General features: G+C 26.0%; 1 protein-coding gene across 8 annotated transcripts in view; it reads right to left on the bottom strand.

Moving 5' to 3' along the window:
* LOC145849819 (integrator complex subunit 10-like) overlaps window positions 1–20294 on the bottom strand; it is a 47355-nt gene that overhangs the window by 3375 nt on the left and 23686 nt on the right. For 6 of the 8 annotated variants that reach the window (XM_082954887.1, XM_082954894.1, XM_082954892.1 and 3 more), the window contains 9 exons: window positions 15240–15450; window positions 10011–10095; window positions 9750–9919; window positions 9364–9540; window positions 9158–9302; window positions 8609–8690; window positions 6188–6399; window positions 1807–1976; window positions 1455–1533 (listed from right to left, as the gene is read on the bottom strand). In XM_082954887.1, coding sequence (XP_082811013.1) covers window positions 1455–1533; window positions 1807–1976; window positions 6188–6399; window positions 8609–8690; window positions 9158–9302; window positions 9364–9540; window positions 9750–9919; window positions 10011–10095; window positions 15240–15450 — 1331 coding nt within the window. The remainder of the gene's footprint in view (window positions 1–1454; window positions 1534–1806; window positions 1977–6187; window positions 6400–8608; window positions 8691–9157; window positions 9303–9363; window positions 9541–9749; window positions 9920–10010; window positions 10096–15239; window positions 15451–20294) is intronic. The other 2 variants (XM_082954890.1, XM_082954888.1) reach the window with 2 other exon arrangements.

Here is a 20294-nt window from a genome sequence, read left to right as displayed (position 1 = left end):
GCTTAAAAAAACTCAAAGTAATTTTTGATATATGAGCGATCAAAGTCATCAATAGGTTCTTAATGGAAGGTGCAAATTAAAAAAGAAAAAAAAAGACCATTTCATTAAAAATCTATCTCCTCGTTAATTTTTTTACCTAATCTTCTTCATATTTTTACAAAAAGTCTAATAAAAAATTTTAAAAAGATTGAATGCAGGAACTTTTTTAATTTTGAAAAATAAAGTTTTTATTTAAAAAAACCACCTACTTTTTTGTTTTTTTATCTAGAATTTTTATTTCAATTTTTCAACATTCAAAGTCTTTCAAACTATTAAAGGAACGTTTCCTGAAAGTTTGAGGTCTCTAGCTCAAAAAGTGAAGGAGAAGACAGATTTTTGGTGATTTTTTTAATTTCCTAGAAAATTGACCCCGAAAAATTTGCGGTCCATACTTTTGTATCGGAAACTTTTTATAAAAATTACAATATCTCAAAAGTTAAATAAAATTTTTTATTCTATAAAAACTGGCTTGTAGTCTGTAATTTAAGCTTTCATATAAAATCCAATGTTATTTTTAGTAAACAAAAATGTCAGATCCCCCCCCCCCCCCATTTATATCATTTATAAAATGTTTCAAACTATATAGTTTTTACTAGTTTAATTTTTGTTATCCTTCAAAATCAATAAAAATAACTTTGACATTTAAAATTTATGAAATGCCACCATCAGCAACATGTTAGCAACAAAAAACACAGACCCAGGCACTAGAAGTTTTGTAAAAGGATCACAAGGGGATGTTGCATTTTCGGCTGTCTTAGATAACTTTTTTTTTGATTTTTTATTTCGTTTTTTCATAGTTTTATGCGTCAATATCTTTGTTAATCTCACATAACTATCAGCGAAAATAGTTATCTTAACTTAATATTTGTTATTTAAAGTTGTATATTAAAAGTAATTAATTTTATAGGGATTTTGGAAGTGTTTTTGTATACTTAGTTTTTAAGACGGAGCGGTTTAAGTAAAACACTGTTGTAAAAATAAGATCAACGAAACAAAAGGTTTAAAGAAAGGATATAGGATTAGCTGAAAAGAATATTTGTATTATTCCGAGTTAGTTTATAAAAAGTCGGCGCGTAGAAATAAACTTATTTAAATAATTTTTAAGCGCATAAAATACCGTCATAACCTAATAAAAACAATTGAAAGTATTTAAGTGTTTCTACCATTAGAGGCGCACAAAATTACATATTGGGGTGCATCGAATATTTTGTTTGCATTTAGAATGTACAGATTTTGATCAGCTCAAAAACCGCAGTTGTAAACGATGACTTTTCAAAACACAATTTTTAATATTTATTACTTAAAGAAACTATGTTGTAAAACTTAAATAGCGTAAAAATATCTTTAACAATCATAACATCGTGTAACAATGAACCTGTAGTAGGAGTAATGATATACATTGTATTATAACTTACTCATACACATCTTTTCCACATAGAAAGCGACATTGTTTTTTGTTATGGATAAATGCCAACTGCTCTACTACGTCAACGTCTATAAATAGATCAAGTAAATTTTAAAACATTTTTAACTGATGACAATTTTATTTTACTAGTTTAGTTTTTGAAGAAAAAAATAGTTATGAAAATAATTTTATGTAGAAAAAAACTAAATAAATAATAATCACCAAAAACTATAGATACTCGGGATGGTAAACAATAAGCACCTTTTTAATGTTTATATTATCATAATGTAAAAACAACCTGCAACAAATTAGGAATTAATTAGTATTTGCAGCCAAGTTATTGAAATTGAAATCAAACTTACTTGTAATAAAATGTATAATGTTTTCAAGTTGAAAAACTTCTTTTTTTTTTAAACCGTCGAGTATCTTTTTTAATTCCTCCTCTCGTTTTGGCCAATCGTGCTGGGCTAAAACAATTAAATGACCAATCGTCCCATCAGCTCTTAATTCATAAGATGAGGAATTTTTTAAACTACAACAATAAAAATAAGATAAAATAATATAAATAAGTTATTTTTAAATAAAAATGGGTTTTAAGAAATCTTTTCTATTCTAGATAATTAATAGAAACTACAAATACGTTATTACTATAGTGGCAATAATAATTACTAAATACATATTGAAAATGTCAACAAATGATGGAGCTTTGAATAGTAGTTTGTTTTTTATATATCAAACACAGCTTTATTTTAAGCCCTAGAGCATTTCTGAATTCAAATACAGAATATTTAGAGTAGTTAGTTTAATTATTGTATTTAACACACTTATTATAAGTCAATACAAAATGTGGAAAGTCTCTGTTGCCATCTCAAACTTCATATAACAGGTAATAAAAAGCATATTAATTAAATAAAACAACTATTTTTTGGTGTTGATGACAATGTTTCGCTGCTTTTTGCAGCGTTATGAAGCAAATTTTTATATTTTTGATTTTGAAAAACTTTAAGTTATAATGATTGATTAGGTTTATCGATCATAACAACATACACTGAATAAATCTTAAGTTATTTGAACATAAAATAAAATAACTGAATTAAAAGTAGTATACAAAATTTCTAAAGTTTATACATACTTATGCTTAATAAAAGTAAACTAAAATAATAATTTATTGTTATACTAAGTTTCATCCAGCAGGGCTCATCTTTTACATAAAATCATATCCAAAATTTTTTTTAACTTTTATTCAAAGTTATATGTGAATAATAATTTACATAACGAATAAGTGAGAGACGATATCATATCACTGGCCGAATCTGGCTGGTTTAGTAAATTTATTTAGCCTGCAAATATTTTTTAGTTTAAAAAACTTTAACAAAAAAAAAACTATACTAAATATATGATATTAACGTAATTTTTAGTAAACTGTTGTTATATGATTATGTGATTTGTTTTTTAATTTCGTTGTTTAAAAAAATATTTCACTTTTAGTATAATAAGTTTGAAAAAATACGGCGGTAAACAAAAGCATATTTTTAAAAGTTTCGGCACGCTATGTACAAAGGACCTCCACACCTGGTCGGCTGATAAGAAAATTTACCTATCCCTAGAATAAGCCCTTTGGTTTTAAACTTAGTACAACAACAAATGTTTATAAAATATCTTTTGCAGTGTAAGGATATTGAAAGTTAAACTTTAAATATAAGAAAGTTTTTATTTATTGATTTAGTATGTTGAAAAACATAAACTTAGCATATGAAAACTAAATTATGAAAAAATATATGCTTTTATATTTTACGCCTTTCATGTTAAGGAACATAATAGTTAATTCCTCCATTTTTAAATGTATCAGTTTAATTACGTCACGATAAACAAGCTATAAAATTTTTTAAACAAAATCATTCATTGAGTTAGTTGTAGAGCTTTCAAGCTGTTGGATTGAAACTTATCAGCGTTTGTTTGTAAATATTTAGGAAGACTACTTTGTGAGTACTAATTTATTACTATTCCTGAATTTTTATTTCTATTGTTTTGATTATATATGTTATTTGATAAGCAATCTCATAGTTTTTAAACGTTTTTAGTAACAAATAAATAGATAAACTGTAGAGCTTTTCCAATTTCTGCGCAATATTCGACCACCTATTTAGGGGTAGGTGTCAGAAAAGCACAGCGTCACTTTAGCACGGAGTGACAATTTAGCACTGCGTCACTTTAGCACAGAGTGACACTTTAGCACGGAGTGTCACTTTAGCACGGCGTCACTTTAGCACAGAGTGACTCTTTAGCACGGGGTGACATTTTTGCACGTAATAATTTTTAATCTTTTAAAATGTTTATCTAAATAATGTTTAATTATCTAAAATAATTAACTTAACAAACAAATAATTGTGAAAATTAGTTCTAACACTTTTAAAAATATCGTCTTAAAAAAATTATAAATAAAGTTTTTACTATGGGCTTAAAATGAAATAAGATAAATTTTAATCTTTATGTTTCTCACTTTTTATTTAAAACTTACGCTTAAAGTTTAGTCTAATTAGAATTAGTTAAAGCATTTAAAAAAAGTTTTAATAATCTTAGAGCTTGCATTTATTGCTAGCTTTATTAAAATTGTTTTATGTCAAAAACTTTAAAGTAAAAGTATCAAAATACTTTCATCTAAAATTAAATAGTAAAACAAGTTAATAAAGTTTTTAAATTTACTTTTGTCTTAGTTTTAAGTAAAGCTTAAACTTGTAACTCATTTAAAACTTGTTAAGTTTAGTTTACATGTTGCATAGTTCGTTTTTAGATTTTTAGACAATACAGTACCTAATGTGATTTAAGCAAAAAAAAAAAATGCAAAATAAATTCTGTGCTATAATGACACTCCGTGCTAAAGTGTCACTCCGTGCTAAAGTGTCACTCAGTGCTAAATTGTCACACCGTGCTAAATTATCACACCGTGCTAAAGTGTCACTCCGTGCTAAAGTGTCACTCTGTGCTAAAGTGTCACCCGTGCTTTTCTGACCCGTTTCCCTATTTAGCTACACACACTGTCAAACCTAAAGTTTTAAAACGATGTAAACAGAGCGAACTCTACAGCCTGGAATCAATATTAATTGAAGAATAACAGCCTAAGTTAAATACACAAACAACATTAAATGGAAAACCTAAACTAGAATTTACTAATAAACATATTTTACTTAAGTTTTACTTGCTAAACTCTAATATCTGTATTTATATAAATCTTATATCCCCAAATTTAACGGGGTTTATTTTATACGTCATATTTTAACAGGGTTGCCACTGGTTTTTGTGAAATTTCTTCCAGGTTTTTGGAAGTACACGTCTTTGGGTCTATTTTTAGTTTAATGTTAAATTGAAGGTTAAAAAATTGAGTTAAATACTATAGCAACATTAAAAAGATACTGTGAAGCTAGTTTTAAAAGCGCATTTTTATAAAATATACTTTAGATGATGAAAAAAAGTTTTTATCTATATGCTAATTTTTTCGTATCAAATCAAAATTTTACTACTTAACAGTAAAAATTGTTTAAATTCCATGTTTTTTGGTTATTTTTGTTCAAACTTCCAGATTTTTTTTTCGAAATTTCTCATATTCCAGGTTTTGTGGCAACCCTGATTTAAACTAAATTTTATGTTGTTTACTAACTAAATATTTCATATTCATTTAATATTTATCACCTAAAAATGAAACTCAGTGTAGTTTCGAAAACGTTCGTGTAACTAAAATTAAAATAAGCAATCGTTTTATACTTAGTTGCAAATGGTACATAAAATCGTTTGAAAACCTTCATATAAAAGTATTTAGATAAATCAGTTATTAAAGTAAATAGTATTATAGTTAGTAAGTATTTAAATTTAGTATTTTAAGATATTTTAGTCACGTAGAAGTAACCATTAAGTTAAGTTGATTTGAGTATTCAAATATTAAGATATAACAATAACAAATTTAAACAGTACTCTCTCCATATTGAACTAACACATGTTTCTTCAACGGAGCTCTTTAAAAAAATAAATACTGTAAGAAAGAATAGAAGGTAAAGTAGGTGCGTATATATGTTTTTATTAAAAATAGGAATAATTACTGTAGATTATTGTAGTTTATGGTTAATAATAGATAAAATGTTAAATCCGACTGTTATAAAACTACATGATACTTGCAATTTTTAAATCAAAATTAAGATATATGTAGTTTTATAACAGTCGGATATAACATTATACATTTTATATATTATTAACTATTAATCTACAGTAATATATTCTAATTATTCTTATTTTGTATAAACACATATACACACGTATTTTAGCTTCTATTCTTTCCTTACATTATTTATTTTTTACGGAGCTCCATTGAAGTGTGTTAACTTGTTAACACACAGAAACATGTGTTAGTTTAATAAAGAAAGAGTATTGTTCAAATTAGTTATTATTATATATTCCAGTGAACTTGTTTCGCTAGGATCTTTAATAGCAAACGATAAACCTCAAATTTTGAATATATATTAAGATATATTCATAATTACTTGTGAACTTAAGGTATTGAGATATTTTGATATTAAGATATATTCAAAATTACTTATGAACTTAAGTATTTATAACTAACGCTGTGTCACTAAACTAGGCCAATCTTATCATATAAGTAGGCACGTTGACGCGTTAGTTGCACTTTTATTATAAAAGAATTGCTAATTTTAATAACAAGTACAAACTACATGACAAACATAAACAAAAATTAACTTTTGTACAAAACAGTCAACAAATATTGGAAGAATACACTCAAGCGTCAAGGGATACACTTCGGGTGAATGAATCTTAGAATCTTGATATCTTGATTTAGGTTCTAATGTACAATAAGCAACTCGGTTCTTACTTGGTATATACTGCTCTCTTTTGGAAAAAGTAGATAAAAACTTGCAAACATACTCGCAAGCACTCTGTAAGTTAAGTTCCTGTTTTGACTAAAAACTATAATTTGCGAACAATGCAGTTAATAATGATAAAATATTTCTTAAATAAAACCAAGGTTCAAAATATAATTATGAAAAAAATGTTCTACATTAGAATAGAACCCATTTTGCATAAATTTGTGAAGTATGTGAATTGAAAAATTAACTTGACCTAACTATATATTAATTATTCATATACTTATTTTAATAACAAACTTGAAATAAAAAAATATATGAAGTTTAAATTAACAATATCATTATATACTGATTATAAGCATTCACTAAAAATATTTTACAGCTTTAATTATTTAAGTTTGTATGTTTGATTGGTGGTCACATAAAATTTAAAGTTACGACAACTCAAATTCTTGAAAAAATATATATTCATGACACTTATTTGACAAACAGTTACAATCTTAAAATGTCAACATTAAAACTAACAGCTTAACTTACTAATAGATTAAAGTTAACAACAAAAAGGTTTTGTAAACATACAAACAATTAAAAAAAAAATTGTTTTTAATAAGTCCAATTTCAAATGATTTACACCAATTATATTTGAACAGCTTTTTTCCGGTGCAAAACTTATTTAAATAATATAACAAAACACATTTCATTTTTCTTAAACTTATTTGAGTACTTTCGTAGTAAGGCTCATCAGAAATTGTATCTTACTAAGTTAAACTGAATTGAAATTTAAATAAAATTATACTGTAGAATAAAGTTTAAAAATATAAAATGACATAATAATCGAATGTTAAAACTAACTAAAAGCTTATACTAGAGAACTTTGCTGTACTAATAAAACTTATAGATTAAAATCAAATTAAAATAAACCAGCGATAAAAATGAAAATAAACTACACATTAAAAAAAATTTAACGGGAACTAATTACTTTAAAATTATCTTATATAAGGATTTTAACTTTTAATTAAAATTCATAGTAAATTAAAATCAGAAGCATTATATGTTCCGTGGGCATCTTTTGTTCTAGTCAAGCAGAAGTTAGGAGTTTTAACGGTTATGGTGAAGCGTTTCACCAGACTTCTTCTCCTTACTTTCATGAAGGCGAGTTGAAAACACTTCAAAAATTTTTCCTTTTCCTTGGTTATCCAGGTTACTTAGTTTCAAAAGTTATAACAAGAGCTAGAAGTTCGACAGCTTTAAAAATGATAGGCCCTCAGAAGTGTCCAGTATACTTAAAACTTCCTTACCTTGGAAATATTTCTGAGAGGTTTTCAAAGAAAATTTCAGAGGAAATAAACCAGGTTTTTAGCTCTGTTCATTTAAGAACAGTTTTGTTTACTGATCGACATCTAAGTGGAATTTACAAAGATGTTTCTTCCACCCATGAAAAAAGTAAAATAATCTATAAATTTAGTTGTCACTTTGGTAGTGACAACGTGGGAAAAACATCTCAAAGATTTCAAGTAAGAATCGATCAGCATGTTCCGAAAATCTTGAATAGTTGGTTTGGTGGTCGTTCGGAGAAACCAACATAAAAATACTTCTCGGCGATTGGGCAACATTTGTTGGACAATCCGGAGTGTGCTAAAAACTAAAGAAGGAGAACTTTTCAGTCTTAGTGAGATCGGAGAACTCTTTTCAGCTACATATTCTGGAAGCCTTATGCAATCAATCTTTAAGGCCCAGTTTATGTAAGCAGAAAAATTTTGTATACCAGACTAAAATTTTAAATCTTTATATTAGGTATTTTAAAATAATTAACTCCCGTTAAATTTTTTTTTAAATGTAGTTTATTTTCATTTTTATCGCTAGTTATTTTAGTTTGATTTTAATCTATAAGTTTTATTAGTACAGCAAAGTTCTCTAGTATAAGCTTTTAGTTAGTTTTAACATTCGATTATTACGTCATTTTATATTTTTAAACTTTATTCTACAGTATAATTTTATTTAAATTTCAATTCAGTTTAACTTAGTAAGATACAATTTCTGATGAGCCTTACTACGTAAGTACTCAAATAAATTTAAGAAAAATGAAATGTGATTTGTTATATTTTCAAACCAATTATATTCAAGTTAAAAATATTTCTTAAACGGTACTTTTCATTCCCTTACGTTATACAACATAAAAAAAATATATATAAATTAGGAAGTGTTAAAAAACACAAACAATTATATAAATTTAACAAAACTAAAATATATATAAAGCAAATCAAAAGTTTTTAAGAAACTTTAAAACAAGACTGACCTGAATGTTTTCAGGAGATAAAAACGAAAAATTGACCATGGCCAAGTGACAATAAATACGTTGTAAGTGAGATACAGAACAACTGCAATCAACAAATTCGTTAGAAAACAATATGTAAGAAGAATACTTTATAACTTTAACTTACTACAACAAAAACATAGCCTAAACCAGCTTAAGTTTTGAATAAAAATTAAAACAGATTTGTTTAGTACTCTTTTATATAAGACTCATGAAGGTTAACTGCCGTTTGCTATGTAAAAGCTATTTGAACAGTAACAAAAAAAGTTAATAAGTTTATAATTGCAATCAACTATTTTTTTTTGGTATAAAAACAAAAATACTTTAGAACTTATTTCTCCTTTAGCTTTTATAGTTTATTAAAATAATCTTTATTTAATAACCTTTTAATTAAATATCAAGTTCAAAATTAAGAAATGCTTTTTATAATCTTGACTGAATGTATAAAACGTATTGAACGTAGTCAAGTTAAATAAGTTTTCCTTTAAGTCTAAATGAGTAATTTTAATTGTACTTAATACAAAAACAAACTTTTGTTGTGTAAGACGTTTAGAAAGATCTGTCAAGCGAGATAGAGCTGTCAAATATTCCTCTTCGTAAACAGAAAGATTAGCAAGAAACAACACATACCACGTCCATCGATCTGTTTTCCATCTTCTAGTCAATGAGTTCAAATCTACAATTTAAACGAAATTTTTGTTAATAAAAACAATTGCAAAAAAGCGTTGTGAAATAACCTTTTTCAAAAATGTCATCCGAGTTTAACAAGTTCCAGCAGTCATATGCCACGAAAAAGTGCTGCCTAAGATTAGCAATCGTTTTTGAAACTGTGTCATCCCCACACTTTGTATTACTTTTATTTAGCTTGACTGAAGAAGGAACAAGAATATATGACTGAGTAGCTTCAGTTTTTTCTGAAAAAATATTTTGACAGAGTTACTATAACATTAAAGGACAACTAAAAGACTCAAAAAATATCAAAGAAATTTAAAAAAAATACTTATCATTCATTATTTGATATCCGACACTTTTAGGATTTTCAATGCTTTAAGAAGTAAAAAAAGCATTAGTTAATTAAGTAAATGTACAAAAAATAAAATAAAGAAGAACAGACAAAAAAAACCTGTATTATAGAAAGCAGAGTCAAGTAATTGTATGTATTTGCTGGCAGCTTCCATCAAAAGGGCTATAGATGAATAAAAGATTTGTTTTCGAATAACCGTGTTTAATTCGCTTTTTTCACTTTCAATGAACAAATTTCGTAGGTGATCACACGATTCTCGTAATGTCATACTAAAAATAAATAAATATTTACTTTGCTATCAAACTTAAAACTACTACTAGAAAATTATTGTTAGTATGACCATATACTTAATCGACTTACTTTGGTTTGTTAGGAATAACCCATAAACATTTTTTTCCAATTGAATTTAATAGCTTTGTAAGTTGTTTCCATGCAATTGTGCTATCTGTATATTTTACTTACATGATAATTAGTAGTTAGACAACTTTAATATCTATGATTTAAAGGACTCTTTTAAAATTAAATAAAACAATAAAAATCTTTAAATTCAAATTACGACTATTCAAACTAGTACAACTGGAACATCTATCTCTCACAAGTTTATAAAAAAGGACTAGACTACACTGTACGACTATCAACAGCAATCCACTCGATATTTTGCGACCTGATTTTTTCCTCATAAGAAATCATCAGGCAAATATCGTCACAGTTAAGCGTTGTTTAAGGGTGACCAAACTTCACTACTAATGTAAGTCTATTTTTATTTTATGATGGCGAAATCATCTCAGCTTTGCTGACGACAGCAGAAAGGTTGTTGCTGGTTAAGTGATGAACAAAAGTGAAGTATAATTTCACATTGAAACTAACTATGTCTTAGACGTTGAGTTGTGTACGATTTAGTTGCGTCAACTTTTTTACTGTACCCACAAACGGTAGCTTCATTATTAAAGCATCTAATCTCACTTGATTATAATTAAAAAGCGGATCATCGCTACTATATGTGCCTGGGGACGGGTCTGTTTTGTGTAAAGTGTTTTCGCACAAGTCGTAAACTTTGCACGAGCGTTCTTTTAGAACGTGGTAATGATCAGGATGAATACGTGCAAAGAGTCTCTGTGCAAAAGTTACACCCACCTGTAGTCCTAATGAGGACAGAACTTGGTTAGAGAATGTCGCAAGGATCTATGTTGATGATCGCACGGTGCAGTCAGAACTTATAATAAGTTATTGTATGTTCTTTAATTTTAATTAGTTAGTTTTCTAGTAGTTATTTAATTTTAACTGAGTAGATTTGCCTAGAATTTCCGAAATTTTGCTGCTAATAAATTTATAATGGTACAATTTAAAGTAGAAAACATCTTTTGGAAATAGTTTTAGCAGATAGAAGGCGATGTTAAGTGTAAACTCATAAAACTGCTGCTTAAAGTTTTTCAGTCTGTTTGTCTCGAAGCTTAAGCAAGTGTTTCCCAATGTCATAAATGTGTACTGTACATAAGCATTTTATTTTTCAAGAAATTTTATTGAGCTGTGGAACGTTTTTTTAGTAGGAAATGTCTTTTATCTAAATTTAACAAGATATTAACAAAAAAAAATTCTACTTTATTCAATTGTAAAGTGGTTATTGATACTAAAGTAAAACAATTAAAATGAAAATGTCATTCCAATAAGCATAAAGGTCTTAAAGTTGTAATAATTAGGGTTATAGGAATCGTAGTAAATAAGAATGTAAGAACTTAAAATATTGGAATTTTATTTGTCAGAAGTTTAACTGCGACAACTTTTACTGTCAGAAATGCAATCGTCGTGCACCCGTATTTTCAAAATCAATAAAGAAAAGAAAAAAACTATTACAAATTTAGTAAACGTATAAATGTTACTTTATTAATTAGCTATGGTTAAAGGTTTAAACATAGACTTAAGGTTACTAAAATCTATCTAGTACTTGACTTAACTTATTCATGCAACTTCGTAATAAAATTATCTCAATATTTCAGCAAAATTTATTTTACGTTAAGACTTAAAAAAATATTTTGAATAATTTTAATTGAAACAGAATTGACTATAGATAGAAACACTCATAAAAACTATTACAATTAAACAATATTTTTCAGTAAAATTATTTTTACATCTAGAAATAAAACCAAAGAACTGTTTTAGCAAGTAATAAATTAAATATACTAGTTAACTTCTTTGTTATTTACCTGAAGAAAACTAACTTTTTTTATACTCTAGTAACTGAATACTCAATTTATAAAAACAAGTTATACAGTAATCTTCCTTTATTGTAACAACATATGCTTCTGTATGTTAACGAATCAATACTATTCAACTGGGTTATGTAAAAAACAATTACTGTAATGTAAGAATAGAAGCATAGAATAAAGTAGGTGTATATATGTTTTCTTTAAAATTAAAATTAAATAATTTTTACAGATTTTTACATGTTAATAGTTAATAATAGGTAAAATACTTAAAGTTAAATCCGACTGTTATAAAACTATATAATATTTGTAATTAATAAGTCTAAACTAAGTAAAGTAAACTAAAATACACAACAAAACAACAGCTTTAATAATGACAACAACTAAAATACACAACAACTTTAATATGAAAGCGCTTTGCTGCTTTCAAAAACATAAAGACTAAATTTACTAACTTTATAATATAAATTAAATAGCTGCCTTAATCTTCATATATATAGTGACGTAATTATTGGATGTATTTTGTTTAATCATTGACAACGATAAAATAAATTTGAATCAGTATTTCTTTCCATTAATGTAAGTGGTTGTTTATATTATGATTTGTTGTGTATTTTAATTTACTTTACTTAATTAGACTTATTGGTTGCAAATATTATATAGTGTCGGATTTAACATTAAGTATTTTACCTAGAATTAACTATTAACCTGTAAAAGTCTGTAGAAATTATTTAATTTTAAGGAAAACATATATACACCTACTTTATTCTATGCTTCTATTCTTTCATTATCTTTCATTACAGTAATTATTTTTTACAGAACCAAGTTGAAGTGTGTTGATTCGTTAACACACAGAATCATATTTTGGTACCAGGGACGTAGCTTGTTAGGTTTCTGCAAATCTGCTGTCTTAGCTTTTAGTATTTATTTATGCTTAATTTTGCACTTCTCAGAGATAATTTTGACATATATGTACTCTTTAGCATTTTTAGTGTCGTAAAAAATACATCCAAATTGTAACATTTAGGGCGTTAAAGCTTTATTTTGTCAAAAAGCTGCGATGCAAAATTGATTCAAAATGAAGCTGTAGCTTCAAAAATCAAAATCATACAATTTTATGTTACAAAAATTTGCATAACTTGTTGTTACTATTGACTACATTAAATGTTTGATTTTCAAAACAGTATAAGTGTTTTTGAGTTAAATGGTGACTTTTTATACTTATTTTTAATGAAGGGTAGGACTTTTAAACTTTTTATGGGTACTTTTAATTGCCTCAATTTTGCAAAGAAAAAGTACCCAATATTTTGATGATGTCATTAACTTTACTTTGGGTAGTTATTAAGGTTAAACTTTTTTAAAAAATAAATTTGCTGTCTAGGACTATGATAAATTCACTTTGTTTATTTTTCTAAACATAAAAATAATTGTATCTGAAATAAAACAATACTAAACATTTCACTGTGTTAACAATATTAAGGAAATATAATTTTCAACCTGATATTTTTTGTTCAAGTTACAATTTTAAATTCAACCACAAATTAAGCTATTGACTTTGAAAATTTTTCTTTTATAGATTATTGATGGCTTTAAGTTATCATATTTTATAAAAATTTCATTATTTCACATGTAGAAGTAGTTTAAAAATTACAGATTTTTTGATGATTTTTTTTTTAAACACTATATTTTTTCAATTTCAAAACTTCAAGGTTTTTTCAGTTTTTGTTTAAACTGTCAAGTTCCTGGATTCCAGGTGTTTTGGCAACCCTGCTCAAATTTAAGGAAGTATTCCTTTCAATATTTAAAAAATAGTAAAAGATGACAATTAAAACCTACTGTACTCTCCTATTTTAATGTTTTATATCAAAAATTTATTTTGGTATAAAAAATCTGCATAAAGATACTTGTAGTTTAGATTAAATTTCATAAAGTGACATTAACTTGTAATAAAAGTGATCTACACCCTCCCTGTACCCAAGGTGGCTCCTAAAGTTTTTTTGAAACTTCTTTCAATTTTTCAAAATTTAATATATTTTTTTAAATTCAAGTCTTATTTACTTTTCTAGACAAAATAAGTGATCAAAATTTCAAGTCATTCTAGGATTTTAAATAACATTCCAAGATTCCCATAAGCATTTAGGTTTGATGGCCACCCTGTTAACTTTATTTCAAACTATAAAAAGGTAGCTTTTATTGAAGTACATAACTCATGTATAATTAGTTCAAAATTTTTCATGAATTAAATTCATCAGTAAACTATATAAGAAAAAAAATTTAAATCATTTTTTTAAATTTGTGTTTGAATTTAAAATTGTAACTTTATGTTAACAAAAAATATTTCTCTAATTTTGTTAACATAGGGAAATGTTTAGTATCATTCTATTGTTTTATTTCAGATATGATTATTTTTATATTTTAGAAAATTTAAAAAGTGAATTTGTCATAGGCTTAGACAGCAATTTTGTTTTTTTACAAGCTTAAGCTTCAAAACTACCCAAAGTAAATTTAATGACGTCATCAAAATATTCGGTACTTTTTTTTTTGCAAATTTGCTGCAATTGAAAGTACCCAATATATAAAACTACCTATAAAAATTCCTACCGTTTAATGAATGTTATCTTGGTTTACACAAGTGGCAAGACATAAAGAGTCATAGGGGGTGTGGAGCAAATTAAATTGCCTTGTATACAGTTATCACTCGTACCTCAACATTCCATTTTTGATGTATTAACATAACTGGAAATATTCAGATTAAATTCAATAACATTAGAGGTAGTTTAAATTGCTGTGTTCCCGCTAGGACGTTATCACGAGTTATTTCAGATGTTTTAATGTTTGCAGATTCGTAACTTTCTTGAGCTAGCTACGTCCCTGGTTGGTACAATAAAGGAAGATTACTGTATAATTTGATTTTATTTATATTCTAGTGAACTTGTTTCACTAGGATCTTTTGTTAGCAAACGATAAGACCTATTTTTTGAACAGTTACTCAATTTATAGCTATATTAAATAAAATATAGTGACCTCTCTTAAGAAGTAGAGCACAACAGTTCTGGACACCGGATTATAAATTTTAGCTAATAAAACTGTCTTTACTTGTCTTTTATACACTTTTATTGAAAAAAAAAGTACAATATACTTGTATAGTAATAAGACAAACAGAAAACTGTCTAAAACTACAACAACTTTTAAAAAACTAATAGTTAGTAAAAATTAAACAAAAACTTACTTTATAAACATACTTACAGTTGTTTTGAAAGTAAACTTCATCAAAACTATAATTATAATCATATTAAAGACTACAAAAATTTTATAAAAGAGACAAGCAGATAAATATTAAAGCAAAATATAAAATAATAAAGAATATAAACTTTCCTAAATTACATACCTAATGCAGGTAGCTTCTTCGTGAAAGCGCATGTATAATGCTCGATAGATTTTTGTATCCATTTATAAAACTGCTTGTTAGAAACACCCTGCAATTCTGTGTCACATAAAACTGGTAGAAGCTGACGAACTAGAAATTTTCTGTATTGATTGCAAGCGGTCGATTCTATAACTTCCTTTTCTTTTTGCACTAAACTTTCAATCAATTCAGTCTATAATAAATATTTGGTATAAATCTACTTTTGTAAAAACTTTAAGACTTTGACAATAAGATTGACAATACAAAAAAAATATTTTCTTAGAACACTTTCAATTAAAAATATGTTATAAAATCAATTTTCTACTTTAACATCACTTTTGCGCATCGTTGCTTTTGTACATAGTGTCCTTTATGCTTAGAGCATCACTATAGAACAAGTCATTAATTTTTCACGGATGTTATTTTTGCAGGAGTTGTCATTATTTCACGGTCAACATTTATGCACGGAGCTTATTTTTTAGACGTATGCTTTTGTGAAATTAAACTAAAAGTACGTTAAATATTTATTTAAATGTAATAACAAACAATTTATAAAACTTAAAGTATAATTACAACTTGTAAAAAACAAGATTAACCCCTAAGTAACCTTAAAAAAGCTTAAATACATAAAAGATTAAAATTTAAATAAATTAACTTACTAAAGAACTTTTTTAAGAAAAAAAAAAGGTTTAGAGTCATACAAACTATTCTAAAATTTAGGGAAAAATATTACAACTAGCCAGCGTCAGTCTACATTATTCAAAAAAGTTTGAACTATCCTGAAATACCTTGAGTTTTTCAAAAACAATTAAAATAGATGAGTTAAATTGAGTCAACCGGAATTTATTAAAAGTTTTTATTTAGCTTTATAATACTAGCCAGAGTGTGTGATTAAGCTGTTAAAGATATTCTAGTCTTTAATGCCTTTTTTAAAATGATTTACATTAAATACATTTTTTAGTTAGGACAAGAAAGTATTTTAAAAAATAGTGGCAAATAAATCGAAACAAGAAAAAATCTTAAAAATATAAAGTTACACTGAGTTGAACTGTTATAAGATTTTGTAATTATGTTTCAAATGAAATTATTATATATATTTTAACTTCAAGCAATTAATTGTCTTAAAAATCTTAATCTAATCACAATAAAAAGCAACTTGCGTTTTAAAGCTAATAACACAGTATAGATTTTTGGAACTTTTAAGGCCATAAGAGGGTTTACCATATTTTTTACAAGTTGATCTTATTTTATAAAATTTTTTCTAAGCTTCAATATGCATTTTACCGTTTTAAAAAAAATCGAATCATTTTTTGAGATATAAACATTCAATAAGTCGGGCCGTATAATAGGTTCCCTATGGAAAGAGAAAACTAAAACAGCGAAAATAGACTATTTTATCTAAAATCTATCTCCTCCTACACTTTTCAAGCAATCTTCTTCAAACTTTCACAGTCTAATCTTTAAACAATAACAAAAAACGTTACTTTGAACTTCAAAAATGTTTAGTAATTTTTTTTAAAGACTTTTTTAAATAGTTTTCATAAAATTTTTACTTTTTAAAATTATTAAATTTCATAAGTAACATTTTTTTTGTTTTAATGTAAGAAATATTTTATTAAAACTTGAAGAAGATTGCTTGAAAAATGAAGGAGGAGATATATTTTTAGTACCTTTTTAAATGTCCAAGAAAATTGACCCTTAAAAATTTTCGGTCCATATGTTTATATCGGAAACTTTTTACAAAAAATTAAATATCTCAAAAAAAATGATATTTTTGAATTCTATAAAAACTGTCTTGTAGTTAGTTCTTAATGCTTTTATATAAAAGCCAAAGTTATTTTTTGAAAAAAAAGTGTTGGGCCCCCCCTATGGCTTCAATTAAATAAAAAGAAAATATAAAAATTAAAATAGAAAATTTAATTTGAAAAGACTTATATAGATAAAAATGTAGTTCCTAAACCAAGTGTAAGTCTTAATTTTATTTTCAAACAAAAGTTGGTCAAACTTAAGTCTTACTTCATTTACAACTGAATTCCAATTAGGTTTAATTTAAAGAAAGTTTTAACTTAACTTTTAACTACGTCCTATGTAAATTTATTTCAGCATAAGTTTATAATTAAAAGTAGCAGTAGTTTAATTTTTAACTGAGTTTTACTTAAGTTTATTTTAAGATAACATAGCTAAGAATTATTTCAATTTGTTGAAACTATACTTAAATAATATTTGTTTTACATAGTTTTAGTTTAGTTTTTTAAAAGAGAGTGCTGCAAAATAACACTTTTGCAAGTCTGAAGCTCAGAATAATAAATGCTCCATAAAAAACTGACTCTGTACAAAAGTTAGTCCTATACAAAAAATATCACACGTGCAAACGCGACCGACTAAAATAACACCCGTGCTTCAGGCATATTTGATCTTTAAAGCATTTAATGTAGTATTCGCCAAAATTCGAAGCTGTATTTAAAATAATAAATTATTTAATAATAAGTTATGAAAAAAAGTTGTATCTTGAAGATTTAGAAGATTTTCTTTTCTTAAAGTTAGCTTAAATCAGTGGTCGTCAAGCTAATCATATTCTGTGTACACCAAGCTGCAAAAAATATAATCGATGCACCACAAAATCTAATTTCAGTAAGCGCTGCTAGTGGTGGGACTACGTAAACACTTTTATTAGTGCATTTCTCCTTAAAAGTCATAACTCAGTTTGTATTTACATGCAAACCACTTAACAACTGAAGCTGAATTTTTTATTTGATCCTCTTTTTAATTGACCCCTTTTTTTAATGTTTTACCTTATTTTCACAATGATATTTTAGTTATATGGCTTTGTCTGACATACTTATTAGTTGAATACTTCTCCGCAATTACTACAAAATCCCCAGTTCAGTATTCTTTAAGTACTTTATTCAATATTAACTACATACTTAATTTAACTCTATGTATTTTTTTTGTAATCTCAAAATTTCGTGCACCCCAAAAAAAGTTTTGTGTACACTAGTGTGCACCAGTGTACACCTTGACGACCACTGGCTAAAATCACGTCAAGAAAATGTTTTTTTTTACAAAAATTCTTAAAATTACTTTATTCAGCAAACTCTTCGATAAAGAGTCAAACTTGGTCTAAAAAATTAGTATAGGCGTCTTCCTCAAGGTCTGAAGTTTTGCAAATTAGTCTTTGAACTTTTTATTTTTTTCCATTTTTTTTCAATTTTAACATCATAAATAAATCAATTTTCGACTTTAATCTTGTACCAGCAAATTCTCTTATAAATAATCATAATTGATCTGTAAAAATAGTGTGGGTGTCTTCCTCAAGATCTTTAGTTTTGCGATTAAATTTTTGATCTACAATTTTCTACTTATTTTGTTCAAAATTGAAAATAAGTCATTTTTGAACTTTAAAATCTGTTATCAGTGAATTCAATTAAAAAAGAGTCAAAACTCTTTTATTTTAATGATAAAGTCTGTAATTTTGCAATTCAGTCCAGGGTTGTCAAAAAAATCAGAAATCTGGAGATACCTGAAATTTGAAAATTTAGGAAAAAACCTGGAATTTCACAAACTTAGAAAAACCTCAAAATTGAACAAAATCACTAAATACTGGGAAAAAGCTTAAATTTTAAACAATTTTTACATGTAAAATAACAAAACTTAGACTAGATATGTAAAACTGATTATATGCAATAAATTTTCATTGTACTATTTTTTTTTATAATACATATTTAAAGTAACATTACAATATTATTTAAATATTCTTATACCATTTAATACTTTAAATTAAACTTTATATTAAAAATTACTAAAAAAACTTGTACTTTAAAAAACCAGGAAGAAATTCAGAAAAACTAGAAAAAAAATTCAAAAAACTTTTGGCAGCACAACATTTTCAAAAAAAAAAAAACACAAATTCTAATGAAGAACTATGGAATAAATTAGGTTTAAAATGAGTCTTTTGAAAACCAATCTTAATAATTTTTTTTAATCTGCTACTGTTGGTTGTTTTAATTTATTTAGTTAATTTTGCCCTACATTTAGTATATTTTTTATACAGATTATATAAACAATTATTAGTTGTAAAGTAGTTATAAACTTTGAATTCAAAACAGGGTTGCTAAAGGTTTTTGAAAAAATTGTCTAGGTTTTCTAAGTTTCTTCAAGATTTTTAAAAGTACTATTTTTTATCTTTTTTAAATATAAAAAAAAAACTGTCTAAAACTATAAATTTACATTAAAGTAGTACTGTAATGCTATAATATACAAATAATATAATAATAATATTCTATATGATACAAAAAAACCTCATGAATATGATAGATTTTTGACACTTAATCAAAATAGTGTCATCTTTCATGTAAAAAAAGTGTGAAATTTTAGGTTTTTCTTCACAATTTCTCAAAATCCAGGTTTTCTTTTTGCTTAAATTTTCAAACTCAAGGTTACTCCAGGTTTCCATTTTTTGGCAACCCGGATTTAAAAGATTAATTTGGACTTTTTACAGTAAATTTTCTGATGCAAAACTCTTAAGGCGAAAAATTACTTTTTTTGTGACGTCATTTTTGAAAAAACAAAGATATCTTGAAATCTTAATTTGATTTTCAAAACAAAACTACAGACCTTAAGGAAGACGCTCATACCATTTTTCAAGACAATTTATGATTATTTATAAGAAAATTCGCTAATAGAATGTTTTAGGGCAAAAAATGACTTTTTGTGACGTAATTAAAAAAAAAAATAATCAAAGACTGAATTACAAAACTATAGACCATGCAGAAAACAAACCTATTATTTTTTAAGACCAAGTTTGACTATTTTTAGGTGAATTCGCTGGTACAAGATTTTAAAGGCAGAAAAAAATAATTTTAATGTTTTTTTTTATAATGAAAATTTGAAAATCAAAGGCTGAACTGCAAAACTGCATACCTTTAAAAAGACTTCCATATCGTTTTTGAAGACAAATTTGGACTCCTTATACAAAAATTTGCTAATAAAAAATTACATAAAATATTTTGAAAATACTACACTAAATGCTGTAACGTC

Source organism: Thalia democratica, chromosome 2 (assembly GCF_965202585.1).
Source record: "Thalia democratica chromosome 2, ktThaDemo2.hap1.1, whole genome shotgun sequence".
Taxonomy (NCBI): Eukaryota; Metazoa; Chordata; class Thaliacea; order Salpida; family Salpidae; genus Thalia; species Thalia democratica.
The sequence above is the reverse complement of the archived record's forward strand: the minus strand, read 5'-3'. Positions and strand labels throughout refer to the sequence as shown.